This window comes from Oncorhynchus keta, chromosome 28, assembly GCF_023373465.1.
Source record: "Oncorhynchus keta strain PuntledgeMale-10-30-2019 chromosome 28, Oket_V2, whole genome shotgun sequence".
In the NCBI taxonomy this organism is placed as follows: domain Eukaryota; kingdom Metazoa; phylum Chordata; class Actinopteri; order Salmoniformes; family Salmonidae; genus Oncorhynchus; species Oncorhynchus keta.
This window is the reverse complement of record NC_068448.1, coordinates 64,848,284-64,871,612: the sequence shown is the minus strand read 5'-3', so window position 1 is coordinate 64,871,612 and position 23,329 is coordinate 64,848,284. Positions and strand designations below refer to the sequence as shown.

Here is a 23,329-nt window from a genome sequence, read left to right as displayed (position 1 = left end):
ACTTCTGGGCCACATCCTGATTGATGGCAGCCCATTCTTGCGTAATCAATGCTTGGAGTTTGTCCGAATTTGTGGGTTTTTGTTTGTCCACCCACCTCTTGAGGATTGACCACAAGTTCTCATTGGGATTAAGGTCTGGGGAGTTTCCGAGCCATGGACCCAAAATATCGATGTTTTGTTCCCCGAGCCACTTAGTTATCACTTTTGTCTTATGGCAAGGTGCTCCATCGTGCTGGAAAAGGCATTGTTCATCACCGAACTGTTCCTGGATGGTTGGGAGAAGGTGTTCCCGGAGGATGTGTTGGTACCATTCTTTATTGATGGCTGTTCTTAGGCAAAATTGTAAGTGAGCCCACTCCCTTGGCTGAGAAGCAACCCCACACATGAATGGTCGCAGGATGCTTTACTGTTGGCATGACACAGGACTGATGGTAGCGCTCACCTTGTCTTCTCCGGGACAAGCTTTTTTCCGGAGGCCCCAAACAATCGGAAAGGGGATTCATCAGAGAAAATCACTTTACCCCAGTCCTCAGCAGTCCAATCCCTGTACCTTTTGCAGAATATCAGTCTGTCCCTGATGTTTTTCCTGGAGAGAAGTGGCTTCTTTGCTGCCCTTCTTGACACCAGGCCATCCTCCAAAAGTCTTCGCCTCACTCTGCGTGCAGATACACTCACACATGCCTGCTGAGCAAGCTCTGTACTGGTGGTGCCCCGATCCCGCAGCTGAATCAACTTTAGGAGACGGTCCGGGCGCTTGCTGGACTTTCTTGGGCTCCCTGAAGCCTTCTTCACAACAATTGATCCGCTCTCGTTGAAGTTCTTGATGATCCGATAAATGGTTGATTTAGGTGCAATCTTACTGGCAGCGATATCCTTGCCTGTGAAGCCCTTTTTGCGCAAAGCAATGATGACGGCACATGTTTGCTTGCAAGTTACCATGGCTGACAGAGGAAGAACAATGATTCCAAGCACCAACCTCAATTTGAAACTTCCAGTCTGTTATTCGAACTCAATCAGCATGGGGCTGCAAGTTCAAATCCCCGAGCTGACAAGGTACAAATCTGTCGTTCTGCCCCTGAACAGGCAGTTAACCCACTGTTCCTAGGCCGTCATTGAAAATAAGAATTTGTTCTTAACTGCCTTGCCTAGTTAAATAAAGGTTAAAAAAAATATATAAAAAATCTCCAGCCTTGTCCTCGTCAACACTCACACCTGTGTTAACGAGAGAATCACTGACATGAAGTCAGCTGGTTCTTTTGTGGCAGGGCTGAAATGCAGTGGAAATGTTTTTGGGGGATTCAGTTCATTTGCATGGCAAAGAGGGACTTTGCAATTAATTGCAATTCATCTGATCACTCTTCATACCATTCTGGAGTATATGCAAATTGCCATCATACAAACTGAGGCAGCAGGCTTTGTGAATATTAATTAAATATTTGTGTCATTCTCAACCTTTGGCCACGACTGTAGTGAGTAACTACGATGTACTGTAACAGTCCACGTCTGGCGTGTTTCCAGCCAGACAGATTTCTGGGAATTAGACTAATTGATGGATCCTCATTAGATTTATCTCCCTGACAGTTATCATCAAAATGATCACATTATTACATTTTCAAGGCTGGAGTATAATCAGCAACAGAATGATTCTTTTGATTATGTTGTCTCTCAATAATAAGAAAACAGGCGCTGTCTGCAGATTTGTGGGGGCTGAAGTAGAAAGTGCTGTGTAACGGTATTTCAGTAGCCTGGTCCCAGATCTGTACGTCAATAACAGGAGGTGGGTAACACCTTAATTGGTGAGGACGGGCTCATGGTAATGGGCTCATGGTTAGTGGAATGGTGTCACATGGTTTCTAGGTGTTTGATGCCATTCTATTCACTCCGTTCCAGCCATTATTATAATCTGTCCTCCCCTCAGCAGCCTCCACTGACTTCAACCATGACAACAATTAGGGTCGGGACGATACCAGTATCGCAATACTCATTAGTATCGTGGCAAGGATAAAAAACACTAATCGGATTTAACTTCTGTAGGAAAACAGCACTAATGTTGGAAACAAACATCATTATGAGCTCAACCAAGGTCACATTTATTTATATTCCACAACACACAATTTACATACAGCAGGTTATTAAATGACCAAAGAGTTTGGTATGCTTTGTACTTGTATTGTCACAGCCCTGACGACAATAGTCATATACTTGTATTGTCACAGCCCTGACGACAATAGTCATATACTTGGACTGTTACAGCCCTGACGACAATAGTCATATACTTGTATTGTTACAGCCCTGACGACAATAGTCATATACTTGTATTGTCACAGCCCTGACGACAATAGTCATATACTTGTACTGTTACAGCCCTGACGACAACAGTCATATACTTGTATTGTCACAGCCCTGACGACAACAGTCATATACTTGTACTGTTACAGCCCTGACGACAATAGTCATATACTTGTATTGTTACAGCCCTGACGACAATAGTCATATACTTGTATTGTTACAGCCCTGACGACAATAGTCATATACTTGTATTGTTACAGCCCTGACGACAACAGTCATATACTTGTATTGTTACAGCCCTGACGACAATAGTCATATACTTGTACTGTTACAGCCCTGACGACAATAGTCATATACTTGTATTGTTACAGCCCTGACGACAACAGTCATATACTTGTATTGTTACAGCCCTGACGACAATAGTCATATACTTGTATTGTTACAGCCCTGACGACAACAGTCATATACTTGTACTGTTACAGCCCTGACGACAATAGTCATATACTTGTACTGTTACAGCCCTGACGACAATAGTCATATACTTGTATTGTTACAGCCCTGACGACAATAGTCATATACTTGTATTGTTACAGCCCTGACGACAATAGTCATATGCTTGTACTGTTACAGCCCTGACGACAATAGTCATATACTTGTATTGTTACAGCCCTGACGACAATAGTCATATACTTGTATTGTTACAGCCCTGACGACAACAGTCATATACTTATATTGTCACAGCCTTGATGACAACAGTCATATACTTGTACTGTTACAGCCCTGACGACAATAGTCATATACTTGTATTGTTACAGCCCTGACGACAATAGTCATATACTTGTATTGTTACAGCCCTGACGACAATAGTCATATACTGGTATTGTTACAGCCCTGACGACAACAGTCATATACAGTTGAAGTCGGAAGTTTACATACACTTAGGTTGGAGTCATTCAAACTTGTTTTTCAACAATTTCTTGTCAACAAACTTTAGTTTTGACAAGTCTGTTAGAACATCTACTTTGTGTATGACACAAGTAATTTTCCCAACAATTGTTTACAGACAGATTATTTAACTTATAATTCACTGTATCACAATTCCAGTGGGTCAGAAGTTTACATACACTAAGTTGACTGTGCCTTTGGAAAATTCCAGAAAATTATGTCATGGCTTTAGAAGCTTCTGATAGGCAAATTGACATCATTTGAGTCAATTGGAAGTGTACCTGTGGATGTATTTCAAGTCCTACCTTCAAACTCAGTGCCCCTTTGCTTGAAATCATAGGAAAATCAAAAGAAAACACCCAAGACCTCAGAAAAACATTGTAGACCTCCATAAGTCTGGTTTATCCTTGGGAGCTATTTCCAAACGCCTGAAGGTACCACGTTCATCTCTAAATACAATAGTATGCAAGTATAAACACCATGGAACCACGCAGCCCGCCATACCACTCAGGAAGGAGACACATTCTGTCTCCTAGAGATGAACGTAATTTGGTGCGAAAAGTGAAAATCAATCCCAGAACAACAGTAAAGGACCTTGTGAAGATACTGGAGGAAACAGGTACAAAAGTATCTATATCCACAGAATATAAATACCTATAGAGTCCTATAATCGACATAACCTGAAAGGACACTGAGCAAGAACGATGCCACTGCTCCAAAACCACCATAAAAAGTCAGACTACGGTTTGCAACTGCACAAGGGGACAAAGATCATACTTTTTGGAGTAATGTCCTCTGGTCTGATGAAACAAAAATAGAACTGTTTGGCCATAATGACTATTGTTATGTTTTGAGGTAAAAGGGGGAGGCTTGCAAGCCGCAGAACACCATCCCAACAGTGAAGCACGGTGGTGGTAGCATCATGTTGTGGGACTGCTTTGCTGCAGGAGGGACTGGTGCACTTGGCATCTTGAGGTAGGAAAATTATGTGGATATATTGAAGGAACATCTCAAGACATCAGTCAGGAAGTTAAAGCTTGGTCGCAAATGTGTCTTCCAAATGGACAATGACCCCAAGCATACTTCCAAAGTTGTGGCAAAAATGGCTTTAAGGACAAAAAGGTCAAGGTATTGGAGTGGCCATCACAACGCCCTGACCTCAATCCTGTAGAAAATGTGTGGACAGAACTGAAAAAGCATGTGCGAGCAATGAGGCCTACAAACCTGACTCAGTTACACCAGCTCTGTCTTGAGGAATGGGACAAAATTCACCCAACTTATTGCTGAAATCAGCTGAAATAAATAATTCTCTGTACTATTATTCTGACATTTCACATTCTTAAAATAAAGTGGTGATCCTAACTGACCTAAGAGAGGGAATTTTTACTAGGATTACATTTCAGGAATTGTGAAAAACTGAGTTTAAATGTATTTGGCTAAGGTGTACGTAAACTTCCGACTTCACCTGTACTTTGTCACAGGCCTTACGACAAAAGCCATATACTTGTATTGTCTCAGCCCTCACGACAACGGTCGTATATTTGTATTGTCACAGCCCTGACGCAACTGTCAGATACTGGTATCGTTACAGAGTTAACAACAACAGTCAGATAATGGTATTGTCACAAACTTAACGACAACAGTCAGATGCTGGTATGGTCACAGCCCTAACAGTCAAAGGGGTTGGCTGAAGCACATACAGATCTGGGACCAGGCTTCTTAGGTAGTTACATAAGTTGTGTAATATAGGCTATTCCATTGGTTTGTCCTGTTTCCCTTTATGTTGTCTGTCTGTCCTAGCAGAAGTTTATTTATTTGTCTTGTTCTAGGCTGTGGTTAAAGGTGCTGAAGTTGCAAAGTAAAGATTTAACATAATACTTTCTTTCTGTTTTATAATCTCTCTCTGTCTCCAAGGACCGTAGCTTGGCAACGCTTGTTTACAGAACGCTGTCATTCAGATGATAAGACAAATTATTTTCTAAAGCATTTCGGTGTTTATTCATGCGTGGGTGTGTTTGTGTGTGCAGCCTAATAAGAGAAAGGGTTTTTCTAAAGCTGTCCTCTGTTGTGTGTATGTGGGTGTTTGACAGATGTGGATTTAACCTCAATAAGCACATTTCTAAATCAGTTTAGAAGATGTAAATTAAGACGATCACTGTCTCCAAGTCATTATCATATCTTAACTCGGGTCCAAGTGCCGTGGCGTGTCAGACAGTATGAAAGTGTTTGTGCTTATGCAGTGCTATACGGAGTGCAATTCCACCGAGAGCAAACCAACTAGTACACTATCTTTATTTCCTCAATGTAAAATGGTTGCACACCATGAACTCTCCAAACTCTCTGCGACATTGTGTCCTTAGAACACTCTTGGGCGAGACACAGAGCGAGAGAGCTAGACTGAAGAGAGAGACTGGTAAGTAGAGAGAGGAGGAGGGAGTAAAGGAGAGCGGGGGTACAGGGGGAGAGATGGGTATGAGGTCAGAAGAAAAGAGGGAAAGAGAGGGAGAGAGAGAGGTTTGGGTAAATTATAGTTATTACGATGGCTCTCTGGATGTTTCAAGTGCTGAAAAGAACTCAACCTTTCTGTCTAAAGGCTACATGTTTCTCCTTCCAGACATAAATAGCATACTCACAGTTTGTAATATGTTCCAAAGTTTTCTAAAGTGGTCTGAAGTTGTACCACCTGGTGGACCCATGATTGGGAGATTATGATAATGAATCCCCCCCACCCCACCCCTCCTCCCCCAGGTGGATACTATAGTGACTCTGGGTGGTCTAGCAGGAAGATTTGACCAGACCATGGCTTCAGTAGAGACTTTGTACCACGCCCTCAATATGACAGAACTACCTCTGGTGGTTCTACAGGGATGCAGTCTGGCCTACCTGCTACGACCGGTAACTATACGCACGCACATACGTTTGTTTTCAGTGTTGGAAAAAGTACCCAATTGTCATACTTGAGGAAAAGTAAAGATACCTTAATAGAAAATGACTCAAGTAAAAGTGAAAGCCACCCAGTAAAATACTACTTGAGTAAAGGTCTAAAAGTATTTGCATTTAAATATACTTAAGTATCAAATGTAATTGTAATTGCAAGTATAAATCATTTCAAATTCTTTATATTAAGCAAACCAGTTGGCAAAATTGTATTTTTTATTTTATTTACGGATAGCTAGGGGCACACTCCAACACGCAGACACATTTTACAAACTATGCATGTGTATTTAGTGAGTACACCAGATCAGAGACAGTTTGAACAGGGATGTTCTCTTGATAAGTGTGTGAATTGGACCATTTTCCTGTCCTGCTAAGCATTCAAAATGTAGCAAGTACTTTTGGGTGTCAGGGAAAATGTATGGAGTAGAAAGTACATAATTTTCTTTCGGAATGTAGTGAAGTAAAAGTAAAAGTAGTAAAAAATTTAAATAGAGAAGTAAAATACACATACCCCCAAATAATGATTAAGTAGTACTTTAAAGTATTTTTAATTAAGTACTTTACACCACTGTTTGTTTTACTATACTTGAGGACTTTTTGGGGACCAACAATTGATTCCCATCCAAAATCTTATTTTCCCTTACCCTCCTAATTCTAACCCCCCACCCAGGGGACTACAAAGCACGTTAGTTACAAATGTTGGTATAAGGGTCCTTGACAAGGTTGTGTTGATCTTTGAATTTAACCATGTACGTTCAGTCAGTTCATTACATCCAGACTGCAGTGACAAACCAGCTTGATTAAGTGTGTGTGTGTGTGTGTGTGTGTGTGTGTGTGTGTGTGTGTGTGTGTGTGTGTGTGTGTGTGTGTGTGTGTGTGTGTGTGTGTGTGTGTGTGTGTGTGTGTGTGTGTGTGTGTGTGTGTGTGTGTGTGTGTGTGTGTGTCTGTCAGAGGAGATTAATTGGAGGTATGTACATATGAAGCAGCAAATGAGAACATGTATTTAATAATGACAAACGAGAGAGGGGGGGAAGAGGAGGGAAAGATGGAGAGGGGAGAGAGAGACAAGGGAAGAGGAGAGAAAGATGGAGAGGGGGAGAGAGAGACAAGGGAAGAGGAGAGAAAGATGGAGAGGGGGAGAGAGAGACAAGGGAAGAGGAGAGAAAGATTGAGAGGGGGAGAGAGAGACAATCCAGACTGAAAGAAAAAAGATGGAGAGGGGGAGAGAGAGACAAGGGAAGAGGAGAGAAAGATGGAGAGGGGGAGAGAGAGACAAGGGAAGAGGAGAGAAAGATGGAGAGGGGAGAGAGAGACAAGGGAAGAGGAGAGAAAGATGGAGAGGGGAGAGAGAGACAAGGGAAGAGGAGAGAAAGATGGAGAGGGGGAGAGAGAGACAAGGGAAGAGGAGTTAAAGATGGAGAGGGGGAGAGAGAGACAAGGGAAGAGGAGAGAAAGATGGAGAGGAGGGGGAGAGAGAGACAAGGGAAGAGGAGAGAAAGATGGAGAGGGGGAGAGAGAGACAAGGGAAGAGGAGAGAAAGATGGAGAGGGGGAGAGAGAGACAAGGGAAGAGGAGAGAAAGATGGAGAGGGTGAGAGAGAGACAAGGGAAGAGGAGAGAAAGATGGAGAGGGGGAGAGAGAGACAAGGGAAGAGGAGAGAAAGATGGAGAGGGGGAGAGAGAGACAAGGGGAAGAGGAGAGAACGATTGAGAGGGGGAGAGAGAGACAAGGGAAGAGGAGAGAAAGATGGAGAGGGGGAGAGAGAGACAAGGGAAGAGGAGAGAAAGATGGAGAGGGGGAGAGAGAGACAAGGGAAGAGGAGAGAAAGATGGAGAGGGGAGAGAGAGACAAGGGAAGAGGAGAGAAAGATGGAGAGGGGGAGAGAGAGACAAGGGAAGAGGAGAGAAAGATGGAGAGGGGAGAGAGAGACAAGGGAAGAGGAGAGAAAGATGGAGAGGGGGAGAGAGAGACAAGGGGAAGAGGAGAGAAAGATGGAGAGAGACAAGGGGAAGAGGAGAGAAAGATGGAGAGGGGAGGGAAAAGGGGGGTGAAGGGGGAGAGAGAGTGAAAAAAGTGGGTATGTTTGTTGTATTGCTAGAGCAAAAGATGGAAATGACTGTGCTCAGCCTCACAGTAAACTCAATCATCTGAGAAGAGGGAGGGAGGGAATGGATTGATTTGGAGATGATGTAATTTTGGAAAAGCAAATTAGACACCCTCATAACAACAAACGATTTAGGGTAATAGGAGAGGGAGATGTGTGTGTATCTGCATGCGTGTGTGCGTGTGTGTTCTACAAATGAGATTGCAGGTATTTGGTTCGGAAATACTGTATATGCTTGTTTACAATGACCTTTTAGTAGGGCATGTCAGGAGCGGAGGTGATTTACATGATGGAGGATTGTACTGTGGTGAACTGCAGCTGCTGAAGGGATGAACATGGACAGATGCAGACAGATCCCGTAGACAGATGACTTTGACATTCTAAGTTGTATAGAACAATCCAATGGAATGAAGAATACAGACACTCTAGAGATGTCCTTGACAAAAAATAACTGCAACATTTCAAGGCACTTAATCCAAATTGAGTTTTGAAAACTCCAGCTCTCATAAAGGCTTTTCAATTAAATCCCATCATGAGATTTCTGGACTCCCGAGTGAAGCACTGCATCTCAGTGCTAGAGGCGTCACTACAGACCATGGTTCGATTCCTGGCTGTATCACAACCAGACGTGATTGGGAGTCCCATAGGGCGGTGAACAATTGGCCCAGCGTCGTCCGGGTTAGGGTTTGGCCGGGTTAGGCCGTCATTGATAAATAAGAATTTGTTCTTGCTCATGTGCATTGCTGTGAGGCTACGGTCTCTCTCTCTCTCTCTTCCTCTCTCTGTACATTTTGTTGTCCCTCCATGTCTCTGTAAAGTATGTGTGGGCTGAATCTCAGGTGGGAGAAAGTTGTATTAGTGAGGATTCTATATCTCAGAGGCGTTCTATGATCACTGGTATTTATAAACCAAGCAACATAAAGCTACTGAGAAAGCTGCTTAGAACACACGCGTACACACACACCCTGAGGCCAGATTAGCACAACAGCAAGAGCTGGAGATGATTCTGTCTCTCCGCGTTTCCTTCCTTTAGGAGTTGAGAACATTCCATCTATCCCTGTCTTTCTCCCTCTGGCTACTGTCTTTATACCGCCAAGGAGGAAACACATCCGCCATTTTACCTGTCATCGTTTCAGACAGTTGTTCAGCTTCAAACTTTTCTCTTTGGGGTCCTTCTGCTAACTTTCCTTGAATGCACTGACTGTAACATCACATCCAAAATTATTGGCACCCCTGTTAAAGATGCAAAAAAGACTATATAAAATAAATCATATAAATACTGAGCTATATTGTATGCTCAAAACAATATTTTGTTTAACAATTAATATTTTTTTTAAAAGAAAGATACATGTCAAAATGATGCACCCCTGTTTACAGTGCATTGTGCCCCCACCCCTTGTGAGCATAGCAGAACTTAGCCTTTTTCTGTCATTCTTTATGGGATTGAAGTACACATTGGGAGGTATCTTAGACCTTTCCTCCATACATCATCTTTACGGACCCTTGATATCCTTTGATCTGCTCTCATGGACTGCCTTCTTTAGTTCAAACCACAGGTTTTCAATAGGGTACAAGTCCAGAGCCTGAGATGGACATAGCAAAATGTTGATTTTGGGTCAATTAACCATTTCTTTGTGGATTTTGATGTGCGCCTTGGGTTATTGTCTTGCTGAAAGAGCCACTTGAGGCCAAGTTTCAGCCTCCTGGCAGAGGCAACCAGGTTTTTGGTTAAAATGTCCTGATACTTGGTAGAGTTCATGATGCTGTTGATCTTAAGCAGGGGTCCCCAGGACCAGTGGAAGCTAAACAGCTCCGTTACATCACAGATCCACCACCATATTTTACAGTAGGGATGAGGTTCTTTTCTGCATATGCATCCTTCTTTCGAGGCCAAACCAACAAGTTGTGTGCTTGGCCAAAGAGCTCTATTTTCATGTCATCTGACCATAGCACCTGGTTCCAGTCCAAGTGCCAATGCTGTTTAGCAAACTTCAGGCATTTACATTAGTTGTTTGCTCTCAATAAAGCTGTTTTATGGCAACCCTTCCGAATAGCTTATTGGCATGGAGGTGGTGTCTAATTGTAGTTTCCAGTAATATATCCTCCCTTTGCAACTCTACGGATGACAAATGGATTTTACATGCGTGTTACCTCATTTTTATACCCCAGTGAAACAGGAAGCCATGAAAGGTCACCATACAGTTCTTTCAACTGATATTCATTTTAATTCAGATTGCTGTTTGATTTTTATTCATAACAATCGTTCGGGGTGCCATTCATTTTGACATCTATCTTTTTAAGATAGTTTTTTACAACATCTCTTTCTCTGAGCAATTGTATTAGTATAAAATAAGATAATTTCCCCATTTCTTTGAGCATACAATATAGCTCAGTATTTGTGTTATTTATTGGAGTATTTTTTGCTCATCTTTATCAAGGGAGCCAATCATATCAGATGTGACTGTAGGTGGGAATTGTTAGCGCTACGACAGTATTAGATCCAGAGTTATTCTGGAAGCTCATTCTGTGTGTGTGTGTGTGTGTGTGTGTGTGTGTGTGTGTGTGTGTGTGTGTGTGTGTGTGTGTGTGTGTGTGTGTGTGTGTGTGTGTGTGTGTGTGTGTGTGTGTGTGTGTGTGTGTGTGTGTGTGTGTGTGTGTGTGTGTGTGTGTGTGTTTTAGGACATGAGACACAGGTTGGGAGTGAATACAGGACTGGAGGGGGAATGGTGCAGTCTAATACCTATAGGAGGACCATGCAAAACACACACCACTGGACTCAAATGGAACCTGGGTGAGCACACACACGCACACACACAGTGACACACACACAGTGACACACACACAGTGACACACACGAGCACTCATCTTGCCTACGCTTTGTTCACACAATCACACACACCCCGTCTGTCCCACACACCCCGTCTGTCCCCTTGTGGTTTGTCCCAGTCCTAGGCCCAGTGGCCAGCTGTGTTCTTAATGAGTTGGCTCAGACCACTGCACCACCGGTACAGGGCGGGACCTCAACAATCTGTTGGTTGTATAACTCAGTGTCAAGGGGAATCCAGGCAGGAAGTGTGTGTGCGTGCGTGCATTTGCTTGTTGGTTGGTTGGCTGCTGGCCTGGGAATGTGTGTGTGTACTTTCCCAGTCAACCTGTTACCTCGGCACCTGATTGATAATGTAGTGGGATTATGCGTGAGAGGCTCCTTCAGATTAACCAGTCATAATAAAATGCATAATTAATCACACACATAATTAAAGAGGAGGCAGTGGAATATTTCCCCGGGGATCAGATGGATGAAGGTAGAAAATAAGAAATACACACTTTTACAAAGTGGACCCTCAGCTTTTGTGTGCGTGCGTATGCAAATGTTCCATCCTTCTGTATGTTGTTATGTGCAGGTACCTTGGTTATAGTGTTTAAAGGGGCAATCTGCAGTTTTTTTTAATTAATGAAATTATTCTTGAAGAATATCTCATAAATGCCTCATGACCTTAGTTCAACTGTCTTACCCCATCAGAACCCAAAATACACGCTTTTTTAACTCTACTGTTTGTTAACAAAGTGAATGTCAACAAACACTATATCGCCTCAAAACTTGGTTAAAAATATAATTTTGATATTCTTCTGGGCCCTATAGTTGGTTTGAGTTCATTTGAAGGTCAATTTCATTTTTGCTGCTCACTAATACGTTTCTATATCCTGTAAAGGAAGAGTCCTTATTAGTATTGCAAATGGTGAAAGTCACTGTAGAGCTGCAGATATTATCAAACTCCATACTTCTTGCAGTCAATTTGTAGAAGCAATTTGCTGAAGCACCTGGATCTGTGTCAACTTCTCTCCCGTGCAGAGAAGTCTCGGAGTGAGCTGGGATGTCACAGAGGATGTCTTCACATTTCAGGTGTCTTCAGCGGAGAAACCATACACTAGACGTGGAGTCTTGTTGACGATCAACAGCTTGTTCGACCCACTTTGATTCCCCGCCCCAGTAAGCATTCGAGGAAGGTCTCTACTTAGAGAGCTCTCCATGGAGGATTGTGACTAGAAGCCCCTCTCCCAGAAGTGAAGTTCAAGGAATGGAAGGGATGGAGAGACTCTTTGAAGGAGTTTGAGCAGGTCAAGATCTCTCCCACGTACAGATCAATCTCTCTCATACAAAAAAGAGCGTCTTCAATGATGCATCCACAAACGCCATCGCGGCAGTAGCCTACCTGAAGACAACTGATGCCAGTGGGAATATGGATGTTTGCTTCATCTTTGGTAAAGGTAAGCTCGCTCCACGTTCTGAGATCCCCGTTCCAAGACTCAAACTGTGCGTCGCTGTTCTAGCAGTGGAAATAGCAGAAGCAATCGGCGATGAGATTGACATCCAACTCGATGTTGTCACATTCTACTCTGATAGTGGTCCTGGGTTACATACAAAATGACTCCAGGTCATTCTACATGTATGTGAATAAGAGGGTGCAATGTATTAGGAGATATATTTGCCCAGAGCAGTGAAAGCACATCCCTACTGACCAGAACACTGCTGATCATGTCTCGAGATCAGTCCCAGCAAGCAGCCTGACTCATAGGACATTGTTGACAGGACCAGCTTTCTAGTTCAGGTCAGCAAAGCCAGAAATCTTTCACGCACCTTTTGACTTGGTTGACCCCCGGATCTTACTACAAGATTCGCCCCCAAGTTGCTTGTCACGCCACCATTGTCTCAAGCAACAAGTTAGACTCCAAGGTCTTTGAGAGGTTTACAAGGCTTGCACATGTGTTAGGAAGGCAGCAGCTGCAAAGAATGGCACATTTGCAACAAACCCTGCTCCACCGAAGATCTGGATCAACTCAAGACCATCCTAATCCGCAGTCTGCAACACAATGCCTTTCAAGAGGAATTGGAATGCATCAGTGAACGTGAAGCCATTCCTAAGCTGAGCCCACTCTTCAGGGTCCTTACATCAGCCTTTCTTAAAGTATGAGTCACGGACGGTGGGTCACGACGTGTCAGAGTAAATGTATAATTATTTCATTAATTACTGGAATGGATTTGGCCAAGTGCATCTGTGCTCTCTGCTTAGCAACAGTCTCTGCTCGGTTTGGCAGCTGTGCGAGTATGAGAGGGAGATGCCCGTGTGCTTTGCGGTTTACCCAATCTTTTTGTGCCGTTTTCTTGAAGATCACTCTGCGATGCACACAAGATGCAGCGCTGCCGTTCAGCAGCAGATGATGCGCTGTCAGCCACTGACTTGTCATTCCCACTCGCCATCACTCACTGCTGTCATCAAATGGACTCATGCTAGCCACCACTTCTGACTCAGCTCAATTGTCATGAAATGCATATACAATGATGAGTTTCTCTCTCTTTCATACAAACCTATAACGAAGATCGCCCACAATGTGTTTTGTGCGGGGAAGTGCTTAGTAATGAGTCTCTCATAACGAACAAATGAATAAAAGGACACGCCCCGATCCTAACATCCACAGCATAATGGCAAACCCAGGGAGTTCTTTCAGAACAGGACAGAATGCTTCAGGAAACGGTGCTTCGACAGTGGAAAAGTAAGTCAACTAGCAAGGCATTGTTGTCATTTTACAACAGGTGATGGATGATAAGCAGAAATAAGGGAGTACTAACTAACTCTCATAGTAGTACAGTTGAAGTTGGAAGTTTACATACACTTAGGTTAAAGTCATTAAAACTTGTTTTTAAACCAATCCACAAATTCCTTGTTAACAAACTATAGTTTTGGCAAGTTGGTTAGGACATCTACTTTGTGCATGACACAAGTAATTTTTACAACAATTGTTTACAGACAGATTATTTCACTGTACCACAAATCCAGTGGGTCGGAAGTTTACATACACTAAGTTGACTGTGCCTTTAAAAAGCTTGGTAAATTCCAGAAAATTATGTCATGGCTTTAGAAGCTTCTGATAGGCTAATTGACATCATTTGAGTCAATTGGAGGTGTACCTGTGGATGTATTTCAAGGCCTACCTTCAAACTCAGTGCCTCTTTGCTTGAAATCATAGGAAAATCAAAAGAAATCACCCAAGACCTCAGAAAAAACATTGTAGACCTCCACAAGTCTGGTTCATGCCTGGGAGCAATTTACAAACGCCTGAAGGTACCACGTTTATCTGTACAAACAACAGTGTTAGAGACGATTTGGACATATTTGTATAAAAGACAGAACATATAGAGCTCCATGTACATTTGTGTAAATATATTAAATATTAATGTACATGATGAAATATTAGGTACGTACCTTTATGATTTATATTTACCTGATTGAGATATATTAATTTGTTGTTAGTGTAACTCAGTTTTGGCCCCCCCTCTTGCCCATTCATTGTATTGTGGTAAGTGTGTTAGGATAAAGGCAGGAAGTTGGGCCTTCGGGGGAGTCCTTGCTAGACGTGGGAGCGGTATAGTTTTTTGACCATACAGACATACAAACAGGTCATATTATGTATTTTCCATGTCAAGTAATCTATGCTTTAATAAGTTGATTGGATAATCATTTTTTTGTTAAATATAAGAAGAATAAACCTTTTTGTTGCACCATATCCCTGGATTTCATTGAATGGTTTGGCTTTTTGGAAACCTTGACTGTGAACTGTATGCTTACGAAAACCCCGCTTCAGGCTAGGGCAGTGGCTAAGGTTAAGAGGAAAGGAAGCCACTACAATCAAGTCAAAAAACTCCTGTACAAACAATAGTACGCAAGTATAAACACCATGGGACCACGCAGCCGTCATACTGCTCAGGAAGGAGGCGCGTTCTGTCTCCTAGAGATGAACGTACTTTGGTGCGAAAAGTGCAAATCAATCCCAGAACAACAGCAAAGGACATTGTGAAGATGCTGGTAGAAACAGGTACAAAAGTATCTATATCCACAGTAAAACAAGTCCCTAAATCAACATAATCTGAAAAGCCACTCAGCAAGGAAGAAGCCACTACTCTAAAAACACCATAAAAAAGCCAGACTACGGTTTGCAACTGCACAAGGGGACAAAGATCATACCTTTTGGAGAAATGTCCTCTGGTCTGATGAAACAAAAATAGAACTGTTTGGCCATAATGACCATTGTTATATTTGGAGGTAAAAGGGGAGGCTTGCAAGCCGAAGAACACCATCCCAACCTTGAAGCATGGGGGTGGCAGCATCATGTTGTGGGGCTGCTTTGCTGCAGGAGGGACTGGTGCACTTCACAAAATAGATTGCATAATGAAGAACAACAATTATGTGGATATATTGAAGCAACATCTCAAGTAAACAACATCAGTCAGGAAGTTAAAGCTTGGTCGCAAATGTGTCTTCCAAATGGACAATGACCCCAAGCATGCTTCCAATGTTGTGGGAAAATGGCTTAAGCAAAACAGGGTCAAGCTATTGGAGTGGCCATCACAAAGCCCTGACCTCAATCCTATAAAAACTTTGTGGGCTGAACTGAAAAAGCATGTGTGAGCAAGGAGGCCTACAAATCTGACTCAGTTACACCAGCTCTGTCAGGAGGAATGGGCCAACATTCACCCAACATATTGTGGGATGCTTGTGGAAGGCTACCCAAAACTTTTGACCCAAGTTAAACAACTTAACGGCAATGCTACCAAATACTAATTGAGTGTATGTAAACTTCTGACCCACTGGGAATGTGATGAAATAAATAAAAGCTGAAATAAATCATTCTCTGTACTATTATTCTGACATTTCACATTCTTAAAATAAAGTGGTGATCCTAACTGACCTAAGAGAGGTTAAATGTCAGGAATTGTGAAAAACTGAGTTATAATGTATTTGGCTAAGGTGTATGTAAACTTCCGACTTCAACTGAAGATGTGAGTTTCTCTTTCAAACAGTCCGCTGACCTTGTACACAGCTAATACCTAACATTTGCCAAAGCCAGCTAGCTACTGATAGTGCAACCCTAGTAACAGTACAGATGAAGATGAAAAATGATCAGGCCCACTAAAATTATTGTTGAAAATTAGTCTGGGTTGGAACTGTTGCTGTTAAAATACAATAATAATTTTTATTCTTAACTGGAATAAACTGATTGAAGCAAGATTCTTTTTGAGGCAAATACTCACACAGGGTTGCTAATCTACAGCAGGAAGCAGTCTCCTGCCTGACTGAGAAAGCAGTAGATATTCTGGTCCAGTTTGGCACCAAATACCTATGCAAGTCAGGGTTCTCAACATACTTGAAAAACAAGTACAGAAACAGTTTCAATGCTGAGCATGACCTCAGTGTTACACTGTCAAAAATAGAGCCCAGAATAGATATGTTCTCATTAGGACTGTGTGTGTTCTGGTCTACATCTGTGTGATGTGATCAATCAGTTTATTCCAGTTCAGAATAAAACATGTGTATTGTATTAACAGCAACAGTTTCATCCTAGACTTTCTTTCAACAATCATTTCTACAGTAATATATATAATTTTTCATCTGTACTGTTACTTAGGGTTGCATTATCAAAAAGCCTGTGTGTGTGTTCTGTTATTCATCTGTGTGATGTGATCAGTCCGTATATTCCAGTTCAGAATGAAATGATGTATTGTATTTTAACAGCAACAGTTCCAGCCTAGACAGATATGTCAGAGTGGTTTTAATGAGGGAAAATAAACATGAATAGATATTTATATGGATATTTAATTCCATTGTTCTTTGTTTTTGTCTGTATTGCATTTGTTTTAGGCATAAGGGCAATGAAATGTACCGATATTTATGTATAGTTGCATATATTCCTAAGCTTGGGTCCCAGGAAAACACTGAATTTCTCATTTGGGTCCCAGGCTGAAAAAGTTTAAGAACAACTGCCCTACATTGACGATTCAGGCCCACTGAGGATTTGCAGGACGCCTGTCCCAAGCAAGTCTGGGTAAAGATTAAACCAAACCTCTTACTGACACCACCACGAGCAGGCCCATCATCAAGGACACCACTTCACTGAGGGCGCTTTGAGAACAGTTGGGTCTGTGGCCCAGAGGCCTGCAGAGAGTTGAAGATGGAGACCATTTAGAGCGAGAAGAAGGTCCAACAGTACCAGAGTGACAAAGGGTGTACTTGGGTCTTCAATCCACCGCACGCGTCTCATATGGGAGGCAGCTGGGAGAGAATGATCGCCGTCCATGATGCTGAAGGTGGGTCCATCCAAGCTGACTTATGAAGTCCTGATTACATTCATGGCGGAAGTCTCAGCCATTGTGAGTGCTCGTCCATTAGTTCCTTGATGACAGCAAAACTGTTCTCCCAAAAGGTTGGTGCAGCCCCCCCCAAGGTGAATTCAATGAGAAAGATATCTTCAGCCGGCAGTGACGGCAAGTTCAAAACCTTGCCAACACCTTCTGGCACCGCTAGAAGAAAGAGTATCTTCCTTCCCTGCAAAACCAAAGGAAGTAGCAGAAAGAGAAGCCCAACCTTCATCAGGGAGACATTGTGATGCTGGGAATCAGTCAAGTGAAAAGGAACGACTGGCCCATGGGCATCTTCGTGAAGTCCTTTCCTGGCAGAGGTGGGAAATTAAGAAAGGTTGAAGTCAATACAGCAAGAGATGTGTCATGCGAGACTTTTCTGTATCCAGTTTCAGAGACTGTACTAGTGATGTACTAGTGATGTTCTATTGATGTACTAGTGATGTTCTAGTGATGTTCTAGTGATGTTCCAGTGATGTTCCAGTGATGTTCTAGTGATGTACTAGTGATGTACTAGTGATGTTCTAGTGATGTTCTAGTGATGTACTAGTGATGTTCTATTGATGTACTAGTGATGTTCTATTGATGTACTAGTGATGTTCTAGTGATGTACTAGTGATAATGGTGGCATCCTTACAGATACTAGGCGGGGAGTGTTCTGGCCCCTGTAGTAGGTTTGAGTTCATTTTAAAGTCAATTTAATTTTTGTCCTCTGTATGGCACTGCTTACTGATAAGGCCTACGTTTCTATGTTCTGTCAAATAAGAATCCTTGTTAGCGTTGCAAATGGTGAAAGTCACTCTGTGGAGCTGCAGATATGATCAAACTCCATCCGTGCAGTCAATTTGAGAAGAACTATTCTGTATGGATGATCGTTTAAGTGATAGATTTAAGTCTTTTCTTGATGGCTGCATGGTTGGAGATATCTGTTCTATTTAATTGATCTTGCCATGTTTGGGGAATTATTATTGCATACGGCAGCATATTTTTGAGTTCATGATAATATAACATACGTAAAAAAAAACAATTAAATTAAAACATTTAACCTTTATTTAACTAGGCAAGTCAGTTGAGAACAAATTCTTATTTACAATGTCGGCCTACCAAAAGGCAAAAGGCCTCCTGCGGGGACAGGGACTGGGATTAAAAATAAAAATATAGGACAAAACACACATCACGACAAGAGAGACAACACTACTTAAAGAGAGACATAAGACAACAACATAGCATGGCAGCACCACATGAAAACACAGCATGGTAGCAACACAACATGACAACAACATGGTAGCAACACATCATGGTAGCAACACATCATGGTAGCAACACATCATGGTAGCAAAACAACATGGTAGCAACACAACATGGTAGCAGCACAACATGGTAGCAGCACAAACCATGGTACAGACATTATTGGGCACAGACAACAGCACAAAGGGCAAGAAGGTAGAGACAACAATACATGACATGCTGTGATGTGATGTGCTGTTAGTGAAGCTTTAATAATCAACATCATCTTACTTCTGGTTGTTTTTCCTTCTTCTATGTCAGTTTTACTCCGTTTCTAATACTGTACCTACGAACTGGTGGTAATAAATCATTATGCAATATGATAGATCAACTCTATCCAGCAACTATCTGCTAAACTTAAGAAGGGGACTCTTGCAAGGGCAGAATAGATATTGTGAATGATTAGTCCTTGCATCCATAGCTTATGAAGTTGAGAGTGGTTCCATTTCTCCAACCTCATCGCTTGTAGAAGCATTGCTTTTTTCCCGAAACAAGGGGTGATGGGAACACTTTGATATTGTTTCAACTGCTTAGTTGACAGATGATTTTAAAGAGTGCGTGCTTGTGTGTGTGTTAGAAGTCCATATAAATGATTATCCCTTTTTAAAGCGTGATTGGAATGAATAATATATGCTGTATTATAAAGAGAGACCTGAGTAGTTAGCGGCTGTCTGGCCTAAAGGGACTTAGTGTCAGGGCTTTGGCTTTGTTCGAAGTATGCACATTAAAGAGAGAAAGACAGAGAGAACCTGCACTACAGGGCATACAGATCTGTAGTGTGGCAACTGGTTCAACCCCTGTAAATCCATGTCAGAATTCAAAGTTGACAGTACAAGTTAGTTAATTGTAACCCCATTATCTATGTGAAACCTACTTATTGATCATACTTTATTTTGTGAAGCAGAGCCCTGAGGGTATATCAGGTTGTTTTAGTTGTGCATTCTGTTTGACAGGGGTTACTGTTTTAATAATGATGTTGTTTGAGGGTGTTGATGGTGGAGTTTAAAAGTCGGGGCTTAGCGGAGGAAGAAGGTAGGAGAGTAGATAAATAAATCATCTGAGAAAATGTCAATCATCAACATCTCCGCTCTGTATTTTGATCCACACACACACACCCACCCATACACACAACAAATATTTCAGAAGTGGTTGATATACGTGAACACACAGGAGGAGGGAGAGGGAGAGAGGCAGTATTCTCCTTAGCAGTAAGTCTAGTTGTGGCCTTGAACTGACTGGAACATTGGCCTCAGTCCTTCGTCTTTAAAGCTCCTGCATTGTGTGTGCCAGGCGGTGACTGTGATTTAAATAAAGTTATGGGGGATTCAAACATGGCAAGATCCCCAAAATGGCAGCTGGGCAGACACTTAGTAAGAGTAGCCTCTGACCCCCATTAATTTTAATGGCTCTGTTGAGCAAAGCTACAACCTCTCTAAAAGATCACAAAGTTAATGGAGGCCAATGTAGAAGGCCCAATTGAAAAGCTGTGGTTTTATAGAGATTCAATGTACAGTTTAATTATGTACAGTAGCATAAGTGATGTGTGTCATCGACCATTTCAGTTTGTTTTCTAGTATTCACATTTCACACACGGTCTTCCTTGTATTGTAATTAATGATGACATCACAAGGTGAATCTCTCTTCTCCTCGGTTGTGGAAAGACAGGACCCGTAGAGAGAGAAAGTCGTGTGTGTGTGTGTGTGTGTGTGTGTGTGTGTGTGTGTGTGTGTGTGTGTGTGTGTGTGTGTGTGTGTGTGTGTGTGTGTGTGTGTGTGTGTGTGTGTGTGTGTGTGTGTGTGTGTGCTATGCTCAGTAAGACATCTGTAGGAACTATTGTAGGATGTGTTTGGAGGATTAATTACATTTGTAATTGTTCTAACTGAAGTGTGTGGTTGGATGGGTAAGGTTTAATGCTTGTCGTCGGGAGAGTTGAGTCAGAAGGAGATTATTTTTTACAAAAACCAAAGGATTACTTTTGCTCTTATATTTGCCCCTTTTTCTATGATGTAATCATTGATGGAACTTTGGGCACTGGCTAGCTGGCCTAGTAGATCACATTTTCTACTAGCCACAGGATTGCTTCATTTCCATCCCTGGTTGAAATGATGTAACTTTAGGTTACGCACCTACAAAAACCTAACTGTGTGAGAGAGAGAGGTGTAAGAGTAAGTAACATCAGACAATAGTAAGGATAAAACAGTATACATTTCCATACTGTCTAGACAGGAAGTGTTTAGAAAGGTGAAAATATGTCCTCATACTAACTGCTAGAGTCAAGCCACCTCTCTATCTCCTCTGATCTCTCCTTTGCTTTCTCTGTTTGTCTCTCCTTGTTCTTAGAGAAACCAATCTGTAATGATGCACTCTTTTTTTCTTTCTTTGCACACACACACACACACACACACACACACACACACACACACACACACACACACACACACACACACACACACACACCTGAATCAACTGTCAGTCAGTGAGCCAGTGTCCTCAAACAGTCTCTCTAGTTAATCAGTGAGACAGATTTAGACTCTGAGCTTTGTGGTAAAACAACCATTTGAACCTTCTGTTTGTTCTTGTGAGTAATGTCTAACCTCCATATCCCTAAAGTATACACATAACCTGTTGCAGTGTTGAAAGTATGACTACAATGAAAAAGACAGACAGTGTAGTGAGTAACTACGATGTACTGTAACAGTCCACGTCTGGCGTGTTTCCAGCCAGACAGATTTCTGGGAATTAGACTAATTGATGGATCCTCATTAGATTTATCTCCCTGACAGTTATCATCAAAATGATCACATTATTACATTTTCAAGGCTGGGATATCATCTGTGTTTTCTTTACTTTCTTGCACGCACACACACAGGTGGATGAATACATATATTTCCGTTACCTATAGCTGCCCTGTGAAACCTCCTGTACTAATGGCTGTCTGGGTTTGGGTTTATTCTCTGCAGGCAAAGAGAGAGGGAAGGAGAGGGAAAGGGAGTGAGCTAGAGAGTTTTCTCTTGGACGGATTCAGATGCTGCTGAGCTATCCGGCTCTCACCTTGGCAGTCTCTTTTCTTTTTCCCCTTCTTATTCCCACTTTCTCTCTCTCTCTCCCCCATCTCTGTCTTAAAGTCTATAGAAAGAGCAAAACAAGAGGGAGATGAAGTACCCTGTAAGTATTCTCCAGCCATGCTGTGGGAGGGAGGGAAACTGCCATAGTACAGTTTCATTTTTTCCTTTTAGATCTTTTAGATCTGAGTCATGCTGAGAGAGGAGGAAATGGACAAATACCTGATGTGAACCACACACATACACACAGGTTTAGGGGAAGGTTGGGGGGGTGTACAGCTACCTCAGCTGACCCTGTCAAGGTACAGCATTTGACCACACACACACAGTTTCCATCCTCAATTACCCACACAAACAGACTATGGAGCCTGAGGATAGCTTCATTAGTAATCCTCTCCTCAGCCCTGATAACGATCGATGGCGGCCGGTGTTGCGCTGGGGACCGGAATGAGCGTCGCACCTCCACTGATAACAATAAAGCTGTTTGCTGGCTGTAATTGCATTTCCAGCACTGAGACCAGAGAGGGTGACCGCTTTAAATACCCACATTTACACTACAAATTACTCTGGAGAGAGAGGTGGGAGGTGTGTGGGGGGGGGGTGATTCCAAATAGTCTCTAGGGGAAGGGTGTTTTCTTTCTCCTGTTTAAAATTTTATCAGGCGCGGAGCCGCAACTTAAACTAGATTCATTAGCCCTATCCTATCTGCCGGTAAATTATAGGGCTGACTATTAAATGTTTATGATGGATTGTGTGTGTGTGTGTGTGTGTGTGTGTGTGTGTGTGTGTGTGTGTGTGTGTGTGTGTGTGTGTGTGTGTGTGTGTGTGTGTGTGTGTGTGTGTGTGTGTGTGTGTGTGTGTGTGTGTGTGTGTGTGTGTGTGTGTGTGTGTGTGTGTCAGAAAATGATGTGCATGTATCTGACAGTCTCCCCTCTTTCCACAGTGCAGCGCTTCCCCTAGTGGTTTAATTAACTACTACAGTGTCTTCAGCATTGGTTCAGCAGAGAACGGTTAAGGCTATGGTATGCCTCTGCCTCAGTGTTCTCTACGGTCAATTACTTCCTTTCAGTACTGTTTTCACTCCCTATTCCTCTTATTGGTTGTCTAATATCATGGCTGTTCACAACACACTCACCCAGTGTAATATCATGGCTATTCACAACACACTCACCCAGTGTAATATCATGGCTATTCACAACACACTCACCCAGTGTAATATCATGGCTATTCACAACATACTCACCCAGTGTAATATCATGGCTATTCACAACACACTCACACAGTGTAATATCATGGCTATTCACAACACACTCACCCAGTGTAATATCATGGCTATTCACAACACACTCACACAGTGTAATATCATGGCTATTCACAACACACTCACCCAGTGTAATATCATGGCTATTCACAACACACTCACCCAGTGTAATATCATGGCTATTCACAACACACTCACCCAGTGTAATATCATGGCTATTCACAACATACTCACCCAGTGTAATATCATGGCTA

The 23,329-nt window shown here is 42.3% G+C and overlaps 1 protein-coding gene across 4 annotated transcripts in view; it reads left to right on the top strand.

The window, feature by feature from the left end:
* The window catches only part of tpk1 (thiamin pyrophosphokinase 1), a 75,664-nt gene that overhangs the window by 43,994 nt on the left and 8,341 nt on the right, over positions 1-23,329 (top strand). For 2 of the 4 annotated variants that reach the window (XM_052483615.1, XM_052483616.1), the window contains exons 7-8: positions 5,983-6,129; positions 10,955-11,066. In XM_052483615.1, coding sequence (XP_052339575.1) covers positions 5,983-6,129; positions 10,955-11,066 — 259 coding nt within the window. The remainder of the gene's footprint in view (positions 1-5,982; positions 6,130-10,954; positions 11,067-23,329) is intronic. The other 2 variants (XM_052483617.1, XM_052483618.1) reach the window with 2 other exon arrangements.